Source organism: Clytia hemisphaerica, unplaced genomic scaffold (genome assembly GCF_902728285.1).
Source record: "Clytia hemisphaerica strain Z4C2 unplaced genomic scaffold, Clytia hemisphaerica genome assembly, whole genome shotgun sequence".
In the NCBI taxonomy this organism is placed as follows: Eukaryota; Metazoa; Cnidaria; class Hydrozoa; order Leptothecata; family Clytiidae; genus Clytia; species Clytia hemisphaerica.
The window spans coordinates 296,637-312,567 of NW_027104612.1; the positions used below are offsets into that span (position 1 = coordinate 296,637).

General features: G+C 33.2%; 1 protein-coding gene across 1 annotated transcript; it reads right to left on the reverse strand.

The window, feature by feature from the left end:
• Positions 1 to 1,571: 1,571 nt before the first annotated feature.
• On the reverse strand, positions 1,572 to 3,529 carry LOC136824285 (mucin-22-like). The gene is made up of 2 exons (XM_067080450.1): positions 3,067 to 3,529; positions 1,572 to 2,148 (listed from the first exon to the last, which is right to left on the reverse strand). Exons 1-2 carry the CDS (start codon positions 3,437 to 3,439, stop codon positions 1,592 to 1,594), a joined length of 930 nt encoding a protein of 309 aa, XP_066936551.1. The 5' UTR covers positions 3,440 to 3,529; the 3' UTR covers positions 1,572 to 1,591.
• Positions 3,530 to 15,931: the final 12,402 nt, after the last annotated feature.

Consider the following 15,931-nt stretch of genomic DNA (forward strand, 5'->3'; position numbering starts at 1 on the left):
TTTGGCGTTTATCTACTGGTAATAGTTACAGAGTAGTGGGAAAAGCCTTCGGAGTCGGAATTAAGAGTGTACATGTGATATTGTTAGAATTTTGCTACACCCTAAAAATAATGTCTGGACATTATATAAGGTTTCCCACTACAGAAGTTGAAACCTCATTGGAAATTCTCAAGTTCAAGAATATGACTGGCACTGTCATTCCCCAAGTGGTGGGGTGCATTGATGGAACACACATAGAAATTACATGCCCATCAATTCCAAACAAAGACGATTACTTTTGTAGGAAACAGTATTATTCAATAAATACACAAGCAGTTGTTGGGGGGAAACTTATGTTCTTAGATGTGGCTACTGGATTTCCAGGCTGTATGCACGATGCAAGAGTTTTACGTAACACCTCATTATTCCACAATGCAAACAACGGTTCTATTCTGAATGAACCGTCATGTCAAGTAATGGGTGAAACCGTTTTTATTGGGTGATAGTGCATATCAACCTTTGCAATGGATAGTTAAACCATACACGCGTCACAGACAACTAACACGTGAAGAAAGAAAGTACAACAGGATTATTTCTCAAAGCAGATCAGTTGTCGAACGAGGTTTTGGAATGCTTAAAGTCAGATGGAGATGTCTTTTAAAGGCACTAGAGCAAGGAATTCAACACATTCCGGCTATTATTACGGCATGCTGTGTCCTACATAACATATGTCAGAAAAACAATGAAGAACTTGATCAAGATGATAATATGTTATTGCAACAAAAAATTAGAGACTTGAGGAATCGTAATCCTCAATATGTTAACCCAATAAATAATTTACAAACATTCGATCAACAAAGAGATCTCCTAAGCCGATATTTAGATACATTTTAGTTCTATATCCTATAGTTTATTCCAAAAGTTCTGGCAGTCCACACATTTTGGTCAATTCCTCTTGAAGGAAAACGATATAATCAAAAGTAATACCTCGTTGAAAAGATAATTCTGAGTGGAAGATTAGAAACTTTTAAAACTTTTCGAAAGATCCAAAAGTGAAAATGAAAAATGAAGAAGAAAAAAATGAAGATTTTTTCTACTTGTTTAAAATATTTCAATTTATCTTTTTCTGAAACTTGGAACTTCGCTGATTTCAAATATGTATTCCGATTTTTCACATCTTTCTTCGATCAAACGCTACAGCTCTCTGCAAAGTAGGCTTAAAACGGTCCAAAATGGGCAAAAACAGGCTAAATGGACCCACTTCGGAGGACTGTAGCTCTTGGTCAAAGAAAGATAAGACAAATCTGAATACATATTCGAAATCAGCGAGGTTCAAAGTTTCAGAAAAATATAAATTGAAATATTTTAAACAAGTAGAAAAAATCTTCATTTTTTTCTTCTTCGTTTTTCATTTTCATTTTCGAATTTTTCGAAAATTTTTAAAATTTTATAATCTTCCACTTAGAATTATCTTTTCAGCGAGGTATTACTTTTGATTATATCTTTTTTCCTTCAAGAGGAATTGACCAAAATGTGCGGACTGCCAGAACTTTTGGAATAAACTTTAGTTCTTTAAATTATGAAAAAGCAAATTAGTTTTTATCATATGTTTTTATTTATCTTTCATAACTTTAGCTAATTCTAACAAAAATTTCATCTCTTTCTCTTTTTGTGTTTCTTCGAATTTCTGTTGAAGCTCCACCATTTTTGTAAAGAAGGTCTCAGTTCTTTTATCAGACTCCTCAACTAGAGTTTTTAGTGAGGTTACAGTCTCACTAGATTTACGTTTTGTCCCACTACTTCTGAAAATATTTTGCTGGACTTGCTCCCTTGAAGGTGGGACCACTTGATTTGCTTGTGAAGATGGAGCGGCTGTTGTTGCTGTTGTTGTAATTGTTTGATTTGGTCCAGTGGAACTTATGGCCTGGTTGGCTCTAGTTGTGGTTGTGTGAGTTGTACCTTCGCTGGCTCTCGTTGTAGTTGTTGTTTTATTTTGTCCAGTTGCGGTCTGGGTAGAGTTGGTTTGAGATATAATCGTTACATGATTAGTTTGGGATCTGCCAGTGGCTAGAATGGGTCCAGTTGGGTTGCTTGGTCCATTATTTGTTGTTGTAGGTGTAGTCTGAAGTGTTGATGGTCCGATGGATGTAGATCTAGATGATTGAAGACCTGAAACGAATAAAAATGACACCTTTTGTAAATATTTTTTGTTTTTCAAGTTTAAAAAAAGACAATACTCTCTTAACAAATGACTTTCCTTCTCAGTACATCGTAAAGTTAACATTTCTACATTTTTGTACTTTTTCACATTGTTTTCAAAAAGAAATTTATAATCTTCACATTGACGTCTACCTATTTTCAAAATTTTTGTCTTTCCAACAGTATTTGACAGCACTAGAGCTCTGGGATCCTCTTCCATTTCACAGATACACTGTTTATTTTTTATAAGAATTCTTTTTATAAGAATCATGAGGCTCAAAATCTTAAGAATTTTAAGAATTAGTTAAGAATCACTCTCAGCCTCAAATAATTTTATAATCAGCGAGAATCTATTCTTCAAAGGTACCTCAGTGTCAATCCACTAACATGAATTTCCCAATTTTTACATAATCCTTTATAACGATAAAATACCTTGTGTAAGTAAAACCGATGTAGATCTTGAAAAAAAATTCAAAAAGTCGACCTTGAAAATTTAAGAATCATTTAAGAATATTCATAGGCTCAAATTAGAAAAAAAATTAAGAATCATGAGGCTCATCTCAATTTATGTAATTCTTATAAAAAATAAACTGTGTATAGTCCGTAGAGGTTGGGAACTGAAGGTACCCACGGGATAACTTTTTTGTTTGACAGAGGCTACCTTAAGGGGTTTCCGGTCAAATCTAAGTTTATAGATCGTTTCGTCGAATTTACAATTTCGTTACCAAAATAAATCCTCGCCAAATTTAGAAATTTCATTATCTCGCCGAAATAAATTCCGCATGCGTAAGCCGTCGGCAGAAAAGTTGTGATTTTTTTCTGAAGTGCAAAACCTCTATGGTAAAGAAGGGGTTTAGGTAGAAAACTTATAAGATGGTAACTTCTCACCTTTTTGATTAATGCCAACTTGGAAAACATAAGGCAGTCTGTGCGGATCACGGTCACTTAAAACTTCATCGAATACCTCATAATAGGGACTCGTTTGAAGATCTCCCCCAGTTTGATGGTTGTTATGCTCTTTGGCCTTGTTGTATGCTTCCTTTAAGTTTTTAATTTTTGTTCGGCATTGCTGAGCTGTCTTAATTTTCGGTCCACTTTGGCTTATTGATTGTGCTATGTTGTTGTAAAATGCGTCATTCAAGATTTTACCGTAGTTGTTTCTCCACATTGACACCAACATGTCGGATTCTCCGGCGGTCCAGGTACAGCGTTCGCCCTGATGTGGTTCTTGCTGCCGTTCCTGCCTTTTCTGAGAATTCATTTGTTGACCTTGTGTATTCAGTTGTTGAAAAAATGTTTGGTTGGGAGCCTGATGCCTGTGACTTCCAATTAGTTGTGGATAAGAATGATTGTACACCAACTCTTCAAAAGAAGGAGGTCGAATATAGCCATATTTTTTATGAAAGTATACCAAAAAATCTTGATAAGCTGCTCTTTGATCCATCTTCGAACATATGCATACATATGACACTTCAGTGAAAGAAATTGTCCTATTTATTGCTAATCCACTAAAACTTGCTCAGGGGCATGTATGAAGTTACAAAAGATTTTACGATCAAAGCCTGATGTTGATGTGGGAATTAAAGCCCTCCTCTGAAAAGAAACCATTATCGTGTTGCATGCTTCTCTTCATTTCTTTTTACGAACTATAGAATTAACCTTTTCACAGTTTAAAGGGACATTAAAGTAGTAAAATGTAAACATTGCGCAAACCACGTGTCATTAAAGAGAACATTTAAGATCACGTGTCCAAAACAAACTTGTAAAACAAAATGAACAATCAAAATTAGCCATATTTGGTTTGATTTTTTATTTTGACATGTCACATTTGTTTTGATTTTGTATCCACTGCATACAGTTTGTTTACAAATTTCGCAAGTACTGTTATGTCCCTTTAACAACTATTTCATTAAGTATATTGGCTTGATTTTGTCAGTGGAAAAACACCCGTTTAGATCTGAAAGTTTAAGTGTAAGGCTTAAGTAGTACTAAGTTGATATGGGGATAGATTAAGAGAGGAAAAAAGAATCCCCTTTTCAATGTTTGAGTAAGACATCGAAAAATTGATTTTTTTGTAGTGGAGTAAGGGAATCTCCATACTTCGATCCATGATATTCTCGTTAAAAGCCCATTAACTGCCTAAATTGCTAGAGACGTTCCGAGCGTCTCTAAGTCATAAATTTCACGTTCTCCTTTCATAATTTACAAAAGGAGCATGCTTTTCACTTGCGAATTCTGATTTCGTCTATTCAGAAAACGGTCACGAAATCGTAAAAGCTTTTTTTTTAAACCAGAGGGTGATTCCTTTTTAAACTTTGGTTTAACTAATGAGGAACGTGCAGTTTAATACAAAAGGAATATAAAAGAGGCATGCGGATATAATTACTTTAAACTTAGGTCCCTAACACGGCCATAATCTTTATGTATTCTTTTAATCATTATAGGTATTTATTCCTCACTTCTGGAGACTTTTAATTAAACATTGAACAAGCATTACCTGCAACTAAAATACACCTTTTCGACCGTAGTCGCGCGGGCATTTTTTTGTCCTCTTTATCCCACTAAAACCGTCCAAATCCTTTTTTGACGCATTTTTCTATTGTCTATAGGTGCGAAAAAAGGACTGGGACTGTTGTAGTGGGGTAAAGCGGACAAAAAAATGCCCGCACGACTACGGTCGAAAAGGTGTATATATCCAACATCCAAATCTGATTTGTACGATATATAAAAGGATGGAATTAGCCCACATACCTCAGGGCTTAATGGACAATAATAGAAAATTTAATCCCACGATATAAAAAGTTACTATGGTTCTATAACGCACCCCTGATATTATACCATATTTATGCTTATTGGGTCAAGGGCTATCGTTTGCCATGCTTAAATTATCTAAAAAACTTTCATTTTACGAGATAGTGAACAAGAAATTGGCTAACTTGAGCCCTCTCGTCTTCAGTATGCCATAAGGTTTTACAAACATACCTTATATTGAAGCGTGACTAGAAGCTAGGATAGACCATTAATCGGAAAGAAGAGTATAGATACACCCCTGTCTCTGTGACCCAGTGGAGTCCACCCCACTCGTCAGTCCACCCCAGTGAAAAATATTCCCAAAAGTGGCCCATTTTTCACCCCACTGGATAAATCACTGACCCCACTGGAATCTCGTAGCTGAAAATGACCCCACTGAAAATAGCAAAGAATCCAAACATACCCTACTCAAAATGTTCTGATTTTGACGTACCCCAGTAGAATTTTTACATCAAAAAGTTCAAACCCACTAGAATCTCCCCTTCTCTCATGAAATCCATGATTTGAAAGTGGAATCCACAAAAAAAAACTTAAAATTTGGTCGGAAATATTTCATGTGTATGAGCACCAAGCAGAGCATGAAAAACTGATAAAGTAAAAGGTCACAACCTATATCTGAAAATGAATATGTCAGGAGATATTAAGGAAATAAGGCGAAAAAGACGTCATAAACAATGACGTCATCAAAATATAAAAAATTGTCAAAAATCTTTCTATCAAAAGTTACAGCCATTTTTTTTCTCCAGCTGCAAATTATTTCGAGACAGACTTTAGTTACTCTACATCAAAGAATTGCCCAGAAAAAATTGGTCACCCCACTCAGATTTTAGAAAATATCTTGCAGCCCAGTTTTTTCACATCCTACCCCACTGGGTGCTTGACATCCACTGCGACAGGGGTGTATAGATGGACCAATCGATTAGTGATTAATAAAAGACTATCCCGGAAGATTATAAATTAAATTCACTCTTTTCCCCACTGAAGCCGAGCTTGAAATTAGACCAATTTGAACAATTTCTTTCAATTGGTTATCAACCGGATGGATCGAAACGGATTGATAGATGTGATAGCAATAATATAGAAATAGCGATGGTAAATTTGTGTATACTATGTCAACCAAAGGATCCCCAGCTGGCACACAACGTTGTTTCAACGTTTTTCTAACGTTTACAACGTCCATATAATGTTATAACGAAGTTAAAACAACGTTGTCTGCCGGTTAGGATGAAATCTCAAGCTAAAGAAATAAAAGGATTAAATGAGAATCGAAAAAGAGAGAGGAAATTAATTGTTTGAAAACCCTTTTAAGATCATTGGACTGTATCTGATAAGTTTTAATACGCCTTAATCAGATGATTTTCACAGTTGGGTGCAAGGCTTCAGTATCAAAGCAATTTAAAATATAATATATGATTATGGCATAGCATATGAAATTCCTCTGTTGATTGAATATTGGGTCATTAGATGTTTCATGAACACGAATTAAACGATATTCAAGCATTATTTTAAAGGTTACTGATAGCAGGGATATGTTATAGCGGAGCTGGATTAAAGCACATTTGAAAAAGCCTTGTTCTATCTCTGTCCCTGACATTAAAATTTGATATGAAGTTAAACTTTTTTAATTACTAATTCGTGAAATTTGGATTTCTTTTTAGCCAATGATTCTGCTGCTGCATTTATTGTTCACGATTAAAAACTTTTAATTATCAAGAGGGTCTGTAAAACATTGGTGAATGACAATTTAAAAAAATGAAAAACATTGTTTTCATTAACGTAAAGTTATAAGAAATTTCTTCTGTAAGATTATAAATAGCTCTTTTTCATTTGAAATAACGTGCTACACCGCGGGGTGCCTCACTTTCTAACTGATATTTTCAGATAGCAAGTCGGTATGTCTGATTATGGAAAAAATGTCAAGTCAATTGAAACAATATTTGTCAAAATATTTACATCCGAAATTTTTAAAGAGAAATCATGAAAGCTTCTCAAATTCATAACACACGCTAATAAAATTAGATTTCATTTACAAAGAAGCTTTTGAGGTATCTTTTGCAAATATTATTTTGATGAAAAGCGGGAACATCATAGCAAAATATATGCAAACGTACTGCATGAATACTTTGTCTGCTTTATTTTTCTTATAAAAACAGAACACTAAACGGGACAGAGATGGATTTTTATTATGAACAGTTTACAATAGAAAAGACAAAGGAGCAACCCGCTAAGGAATTCTCGTCCTTAAACCAGCTACGCAATAACATATCCCTGCTGATAGTATTGTTAAAAGGGAAATACTTTAATAACCTTTATCTTAAGTTCTTTTTTCATACCGTCACTTATTAGCATACAATACCTTTTAATAATCCATTTATCAAAAATACAACGATGGAAAAAAACTGGATAGATTTGACATTGTTTTGACCAGGGATGTTTATTGTGCTTTGTTGTCTGAGTTGCAAGCAGCTTTGTTTTGAAGGTATTATAAGATGAGTGTGGATGAGTCATTTTCTGTTCACCATAAAGGTGTGTACGCAAACATGTTTTGCTAAATTAGTGTGTGATGGCTTGGAGGGATACATGGTTGAATAATCACATGTTTGGTTGAGATTTTTGGAATGTGTATAGCTTACTATTGTTCTGAATGGTAGGTTAAAATTAATCAAATTGTATGTAAGACTGCACTAGAAACTACCAAAGGAGTGATTTTGGTCTACTTTAAAGCAAGTTGTCTGTGTTTTTTCAAGGTTTTGGTTTCTTTCTGGGTATAAATTTATAAGTCAACAATGATACATATATTTTCATTTGTTAAAATTTAAAATCCATATATTACTGTCAGTTTCACGCCTTGTGCGATCATCAGATATACTATACTACAAATAAAATTTTCTCTCATAAGATGTATACACTATGCTAAAAATTGCAGACCGTTACGAATGAAAGAAATTTAATAAAATACTCATGGGAAAAAAAATTGATGATAAAAACAATTATAGCCCTGCAATACAACTGTCAATTATTTTTAAGAAAACTGATTGGATGATTAATGTCTCGTTCGCTCGTTCGCTCGTATTGGACCTCGCTTCACTCGTTCCAATACGTCGCGAATTCGGTCGATATTTTGCCAGAGAGACCGGCTTTTCGGTTAATAATCCATAAAAGTTTAAGACATTAAAAATTAGTCCGGTGGACGACTCAACCGTGTGTGCATGTTTCGTTCATTCAATTTTTGACGACATTTCTGATCAAAAAATTGAATTTCGATGGCAATATTCAATTTTCAATTTTCGAGTTAAAAAATTGAAAATTGAAATTTGATTGCAAATTTCAATTTTTGTTTTGTTTATTGCCAGAAATGAACTGAAATTTCCAGTATCATCTTTGATTTTCTAATATAAACTTCTTGCATCGAAAATTGAAAATCATATTTTCAAATACTGAAAATAGTGTCGTGAAAAATTGAATTGGCAAAACAAAACCAAAACAAAAACGCTTGCTTTTCCATGAAAACAGATGCTCAAAACAAGTAGTGTTTCGTCGAAAAGAACAAAAATGTAGAATGTTTTATTGTTTGTTGTTGTCTAGCTCCCAGGTCTTTTGCAGCTCAATTTCCTTCTGGGTAAATACACTATGACATAAATTTCACGTGGAAAAATTTCCTTTACGTAATATATACTCTTTGGATACTCTTTGGTCTTTGTCTGCAAACATGTCCTGCAGTGTGCCTTTTTAATTCTTTATAAGAACAATTTTACAAGAACACGAGGCTGAAATTTAGGCCAAAACCTAAGAACAAATCAAGAAAAATCTGAGCCTCAGATTTCTAAAAAAGTACTGATTTTAAATCTATTTTAAGTTCTCAAGTAAAAAACATCGTAAGAACATTTAAGCCTGAAAATTTCAAAAAATTAAGAACAGCCCAGCCTGAGCCAAAGTATACTTACTGGTTCTTATAAAAAAACTTGTAATTATTTAGAAAGTGCTTGATTAAGTCTTTAGGATACACAGGACTGTGTTAGGAATGAAATTTCTTCAACCTCAGTGGCACAACTACCTGTCAACTAAGGGACCTTTGACGTACTGCGTAATCAGAAAGTTTCAAATGACCTAACTCCTTGAGGTAGAGATAAATTAGACTAACAAAGAAGCGACTGAACAAAACTATTGTTTCCTTCGTCTGCTTTGTAAGTGATTGTAAATCATTTTTAAACTTTCAAATTTTTTATCAGAGACGTCATTTTTACAAATTGGTTTGGTTTTGTCAAATCCAATTTTTCAAGACAGAATTTTCAGTAATTGAAAATATTATTTTCAATTTTTAATGCAAAAAGTTTATATTAGAAAATCAAAGATGATACTGGAAATTTCAGTTCCTTTCTGGCAATAAAAAACTAAAATTTAAACTTTTAATCAAAATTCAATTTTCAATTTTTGAGCTCGAAAATTGAAAATTGAAAATTACCATCGAAATTCAATTTTTTGACCAGAAATTTCGTCAAAAATTGATTGAACGGAAGTATACACAATGCGTGTATACTTCCGTCCATTCGATTTTTCACAATAAAAATGAAATGAAAATTGATTTTTTTCAATTATTTTCAATTTTTCATTTTTGTTTTTAAATTAAAAATTGAAAAAAGAAAAATTGAGATTCAATTTTCAATTTTTAATTTTTTGTCCATGAGGGTGAAATTTCTGTCATGATGATGTATCATTTAGATTAGACGGGGGTCTGAATATGGCAAGAGTGAGGCTAGGCTGATAGATTTGTCGCAGACTGCTGTAAATGTTATACATATTGTCCTATAACATCTTTATCACATTATTAACATATTACACGATCAGAAAAAAACATAATAATGTAACATCTAATGATCTATGATATAAGATCTTATTGACAAACTGGAATGATATGCAAGACCGAAGCTTTTGGCAAATTAGCAGTAAGATCTGTTACTTCGAATCTCCAGCCGGATCGGATCGGTGTGGGGATTATGGAAAGGAGGTGTTTATGGTCACTCTACGGAAGGTTTTTGTAGTTTTTTTTAGGTTTAGTAGTTCTAAAGATTTACAGCAAATTGTAGCTGTCGCGATTATTCTCCACCGTGACTTGGTGAAATCTTTGTAAACTTTCTGAACCACCCAGCCCTGTTACAGCATCTTCAGGACCTTCAAATAGACGATTACTCCAACGTGGCAGTTGTCTACTCTTGCAGAATCACTCCACCAATTCTGTTCTGCTGCATGTTATATTGCGTAAGTATACCTATTGCGATTTACGGATCTCGGACTATACTTAGGTTGAACCCATATGCAGAAGCTACGTTTAAAGCCAAGTATGATATAATTTTAAAAGGTAGTATATACTTATGATGTTACATCATCACTATTATTTGATGAGATAAGGAAACAATATTAAAAAACAGTGTAAAATGTTTTATGTGATAGAGATATTATACAAAGGATGCCTAAGTGCAAGCAAACATTGCCATTTCAGACCCCCGTCTAATCTAAATGATACATCATCATGACAGAAATGTCACCCACATGGACAAAAAATTAAAAATTGAAAATTGAATCTCAATTTTTCTTTTTTCAATTTTTAATTTAAAAACAAAAATGAAAAATTGAAAATAATTGAAAAAAATCAATTTTCATTTCATTTTTATTGTGAAAAATCGAATGGACGGAAGTATACACGCATTATACACGCATTATGCATGCATGCTTTTCCATGAAAACAGATGCTCAAAACAAGTAGTGTTTCATCGGTACCAAAAAAGAACAAAAATGCAGAATGTTTTATTATCTGTTGCTGTCTGGTTCCCAGGTCTTTTGCAGTTTAATTTCCTTCTGGGTAAATACAATATGACATAAATTTCACGTGGAAAAATTTCCTTTACGTAATATATACTCTTCGGATACTCTTTGGTCTTTGTCTCCAAACATGTCCTGCAGTGTGCCTTTTTTATTGAGCAACGCCTTTTTTATAAGAACAATTCTACAAGAATACGAAGCTGAAATTTAGGCCGAAACCTAAGAACAAATTAAGAACAATCTGAGCCTCAGATTTCTAAAAAAGTACTGATTTTAAATCTATTTAAGTTCTCAAGTAAAAAACATCGTAAGAACATTTAAGCCTGAAAAATTCAAAAAATTAAGAACAGCCCAGCCTGAGCCAAATATACTTACTGGTTCTTATAAAAAAACTTGTAATTATTTAGAAAGTTCTTGATTAAGTCTTTAGGATACACAGGACTGTGTTAGGAATGAAATTTATTCAACCTCAGTGGCACAACTACCTGTCAACTAAGGGACCTTTGACGTACTGCGTAATCAGAAAGTTTCAAATGACCTAACTCCTTGAGGTAGAGATAAATTAGACTAACAAAGAAGCGACTGAACAAAACTATTGTTTCCTTCGTCTTCTTTGTAAATTGTAAATCATTTTCAACTTTCAATTTTTTATCCGAGACGTCTTTTTTGAAAATTGGTTTGGTTTTGTCAAATTCAATTTTTCACGACAGCATTTTCAGTATTTTCAATTTTCAATGCAAGAAGTTTATATTAAAACGGGGGTAGTGACATGATAAAACAGTTGTTCGATCACCATAACACATTTTACGATCTCTTTAATGACCTCATAGCCAAACTGTGTTTAGTGTTTTGGGAATTAGCAAAGTTCTTTAATACCTTAAAAATAGCAAAGGCAATATAAGTTCATGCTTATCTTTTCAATAAAAACAATTATACTGTGATTTCACCTCGTTTCGAAATAATCAATGATACCAATTATACCAATGCACCAACACTTTCCATCTTTTAATTGCACTGTTCAAAAAAGATAACATAACCCCCGTTTTTAGTAATAAGTTGGAGATACGATATTTCACAGAAAAGTGCTACCAAGGGGTATTTCGGGTCCCATATCTTCCGAAGGACTTTTCTGTTCGCCTTGAAATTAAAAATAAATTCTTAACCTAAGGTTGAACTACCACTGGTGTAAAAATGAACGTTATAGCATAAGTAGAAAAAAAGCTCAATTTTTACAATCGCAAATTTAACCGCTATAAATCGCGAATTTTTCAACCAAAAATACATTCAAATATAGCTCTTTTGATTCTCTGAAACAAGCAAATAAAAATTCCATAATTATATTTGACTATCAAAAGTTACAGGCCTTCTTGTTTCCACTGCCAATTATATCTGGACAGACTTTAATCTAAAGTCTGTTCACGATAAGTGTGCACTCTTTTTGCTTTTACCTATAACTTTTGAAGGAATCCTTCAATCTTCATAAATTTGGTATCGTTGGAGAGATATTTGTGAGTGAAACAATTTAAAATTAAAAAGTCTTTAAAAAAATTCTAAAAATGAAGATGAAAATGAAGAAGAAAAAAATGAAGATCTTGTAGAAAGGTGCTATAACTTTCATTTTCACTGGAGAGATTCTTTCATCTTAGGAGGTCATCACTGTGAAGAAATTTCACTGAAATATTTATTCAATATAAAGTTATGATACAAATTTAATAAGTAATTGACCCCAAAAAACAGCAGAAAAAGAAGAAAACAGGGTTTTTAGACGTCAATCAGCTTATAACTTTGTTTGATATCTTTTGACTGAATGATTATTTTTGAGAAATCTTTTCACAGTGACGACATTCGATGATCAAGGATTCACTTAAGTGAAAATGATGGTTATAGCACTTTTCTACAAGATCTTCATTTTTTTCTTCTTCATTTTCATCTTCATTTTTAGAATTTTTTAAAAGACTTTTTGATTTTAAATTATTCCACTCACAAATATCCCTCCAACGATACCAAATTTATGAAGATTGAAGAATTCCTTCAAAAGTTATAGTCAAAAGAAAAAAGAGTGCACACTTATCGTGAATATACTTTAGTTTGTCCTTGTAAAAAACGTGCAAGTTGTCATTCTTTATAACAATTTTGACTTTGAATGATTATACAGGGTTTTTTATAAGAACATTCAAAATCTTTGAAGCTGTAAGATGTTTTAAGCTTTTCAAAATTAAGCCTAAATATGTTTTTAACCTGTTCTTATTTTCACCATTTTGTGAGCATTTTAGTCCATTTTCTTAAAGAAATGGGCCTTTTAAGAGTCTGTAAAGCCTTAAAATGTTCTTAAAGTTTTTAAATTCTCTTTGAATAGATAGTGTAATAGTGAATAGTGTAATTTACAGAATGATTTTATTTGAAAAACAAGAGCCGCAAAGATGCGGATAAATATTTCCTTTACAAATGTTAAAATAATAATTAATGTCCTCAAAAGATTTCAAAGTGCTTTAAATCTCAGATAACATCAAGCAACACAAGTCCCTAAGAATTTCAAAATTCCATTTATGTTATTGACAGTATTTGCAGGATTATTCATAAGATGACTGTAGGTTCAAAGCTACGGATCACGGAATATATCCAACCAAGCTGAACCCGACTGAGAACAACAATGCAGTAATCAAATTGGCTGGAACTTTAATTTTCGTTGGGTGGACTTTAAATAGATTTTAGTATTATGTATTATTAGTATTATATGGCGTCGCACCGCCAAGTAGAGTGTTGTTGAACACATCAAAAGACCTGATTATATAATTATTATTTTAAGCGCTGATTTCCAGAAATATTATATAGCCAAAAAGGGCAAATATTTAAAATGAAAGAATGACAAAAAGGAGAATACCCTACAGTAAAAAAGAAAACCAAAGAAAATTTTATATATTTTCAAAATGAGATGAAATATTTTGCATTACAGTATACTTTCATATATAAAATATTGTAAAAAATGTAAAAATTTAAAGTAACTTTTGGAGTTTTTGAAATAATGTACGTGCTAAAAAGTAAAAATCTTACAAAACAGGGAAACAATTTCATATTTTCCGATAGCCTGGATATCCAAGCTCAAAATTTAAGAAAAAACAAAATTTACCTCAACATACAAAGTTCTTAAATTATAGAGCTTGGTCTCCCTAGAGAATGAAAGTGAAAACCCACGTTTCCTAGCCAACCCAGGGCAGCAAAACAGAAATTAATAAAAAGCAGTCTTACAAGATCTAAAACTATTAAAAACATCCAAAGATTACACCAAAGTCCATAAAAAAGTTTGCATGCATTATCATGACCAACCATGTTTTCTTGGAAAATGAACTTGCCTCTGTTTTCTTCTTTTTCATGTTTTCGTGTAACAGAAAGCCCTATCTTCACTAGCAGCTGGAGGACTATCCTATTTTTGATTTAGAATTGCTCAACACCGTGTAGATTGGCCCTTACGGTTTTAGCGAAGTGAGCGCAAGCAAGCGGACTGCATTCTCATACGAGAATGCAAAACGCTCTAGGGAGACCAGGCTGTAAATCAGAACATAAAATATCTAAAACTAGACTGTGAAATAATTTACAGCCTGGATATCCAGGCTAATTTTCCGACAGAATGCAAAAAAAAAAAATTTCAAAAAAATGTCAGAAAATAAAATAAATTGTCATGCCAGGAAATCACTTGAGTTTTCTTCATTTTTTAAATGCATGTGGAAGAAAATGTCAAGTTCACGACAAAAGTTTTCCACGTTTTGAATGCACGTGTAAGAAAATCTCCAAATTTATCACAAAAGTTTCCACGTTTTAAATGTACATACTGTCAACTGCTTTACTTGGGACGATTGGTCGAAACATGGGACTGTTTGATATCTGGTCTGTATTTTCACTAACTTGTTAAATCTCTTGGACAACAAATTTGTTTTGATAACTCCACCAAGTTTATCAATCATACTTCCTTTCATAACATGTCACGATAACTTTCACTGATAGCGACGATTGGAGAATTAGAGAACGCCCGCTGCCTAACCGCCTATCGCCTGATGGGATTAACAAATAACGCGTGTGTAACTTGCCGCCCGAGTGACGTCAAACGCTCCATCGTTTTGCCATTTTTTTAATACGCCGTTCATTAACTCAAATCAAATGACTTTGGAGGTTCGGTGAAATGGTGGCCAAATTGCCGTCCCATGTTTTGTCAGATAGTCCCAAGGTGGAGCAGTTGATGGTAAGAAAATCTCCTAATTCACGACAAAAGTTTCCACGTTTAAAACACACGTTGCAAAAGATCTCTAAATTCACAACTAAAGTTTTCCACGTTTTAAAATGCACGCGGGGAAGAAAATCTCCAAGTTCAAGAAAAATTTTAATTGTACATGTGAGTTGATTTCAAATTAATTACATCCATATTCAATGCACAATGCAATAAACCTTTTAAGAAGTATAACATAACATTCTTCATATTGGGGCCGTGGTGTTCCGGATATCAGCTTTAAAATTTGAAATTTATAACCGCAACGAGTTTTCACTAACTGTCACTAACCCCAGCAGTTAATTGTTGTAGATAAAAAAAACAAGGGAAATTTAATCATTAACCAGTCAATTTTGCTCCATGTTTAAATTTTTAGCTAAAATCAGTTCATCAACCATGTCCCATTGTTTCATTGTCGGCTTGCATTCGTTGGGTGCAAACTTTTTTCATGTTGCAAACAGTATGTAATTTTTCAGGTATAACATGGTCAGATTTATTCACAGTCACTTGCCTTCGTACGATTTATGTAAATATACAAACAAAATTGAAGTTAGTTTGTTGTGAAAGTTGATAAAATGTCCTGTTTTTCCAAGACCATGAGATTGTATTATCATCTCTCATTCCAGCTCATTCCAAACCAACAGAATGTAAACGAAACATCAAATCCAAAAAGTAATATTAAGAAAAGTTCACTATCGACCATTTCTTGTGACAATCGTAAGCAAAGAAAAGTAGCGAAAGAGCAAAAGTTGTTGTCTATTTTCTGCCATCTTTGTTTTGACAGTTAGAAACAAAGCAGTACTGTATGGTCCGATCAACAATACGCTTCTAAAACGGCCGACGTTGCCCGATCGACAAGGAGAATAG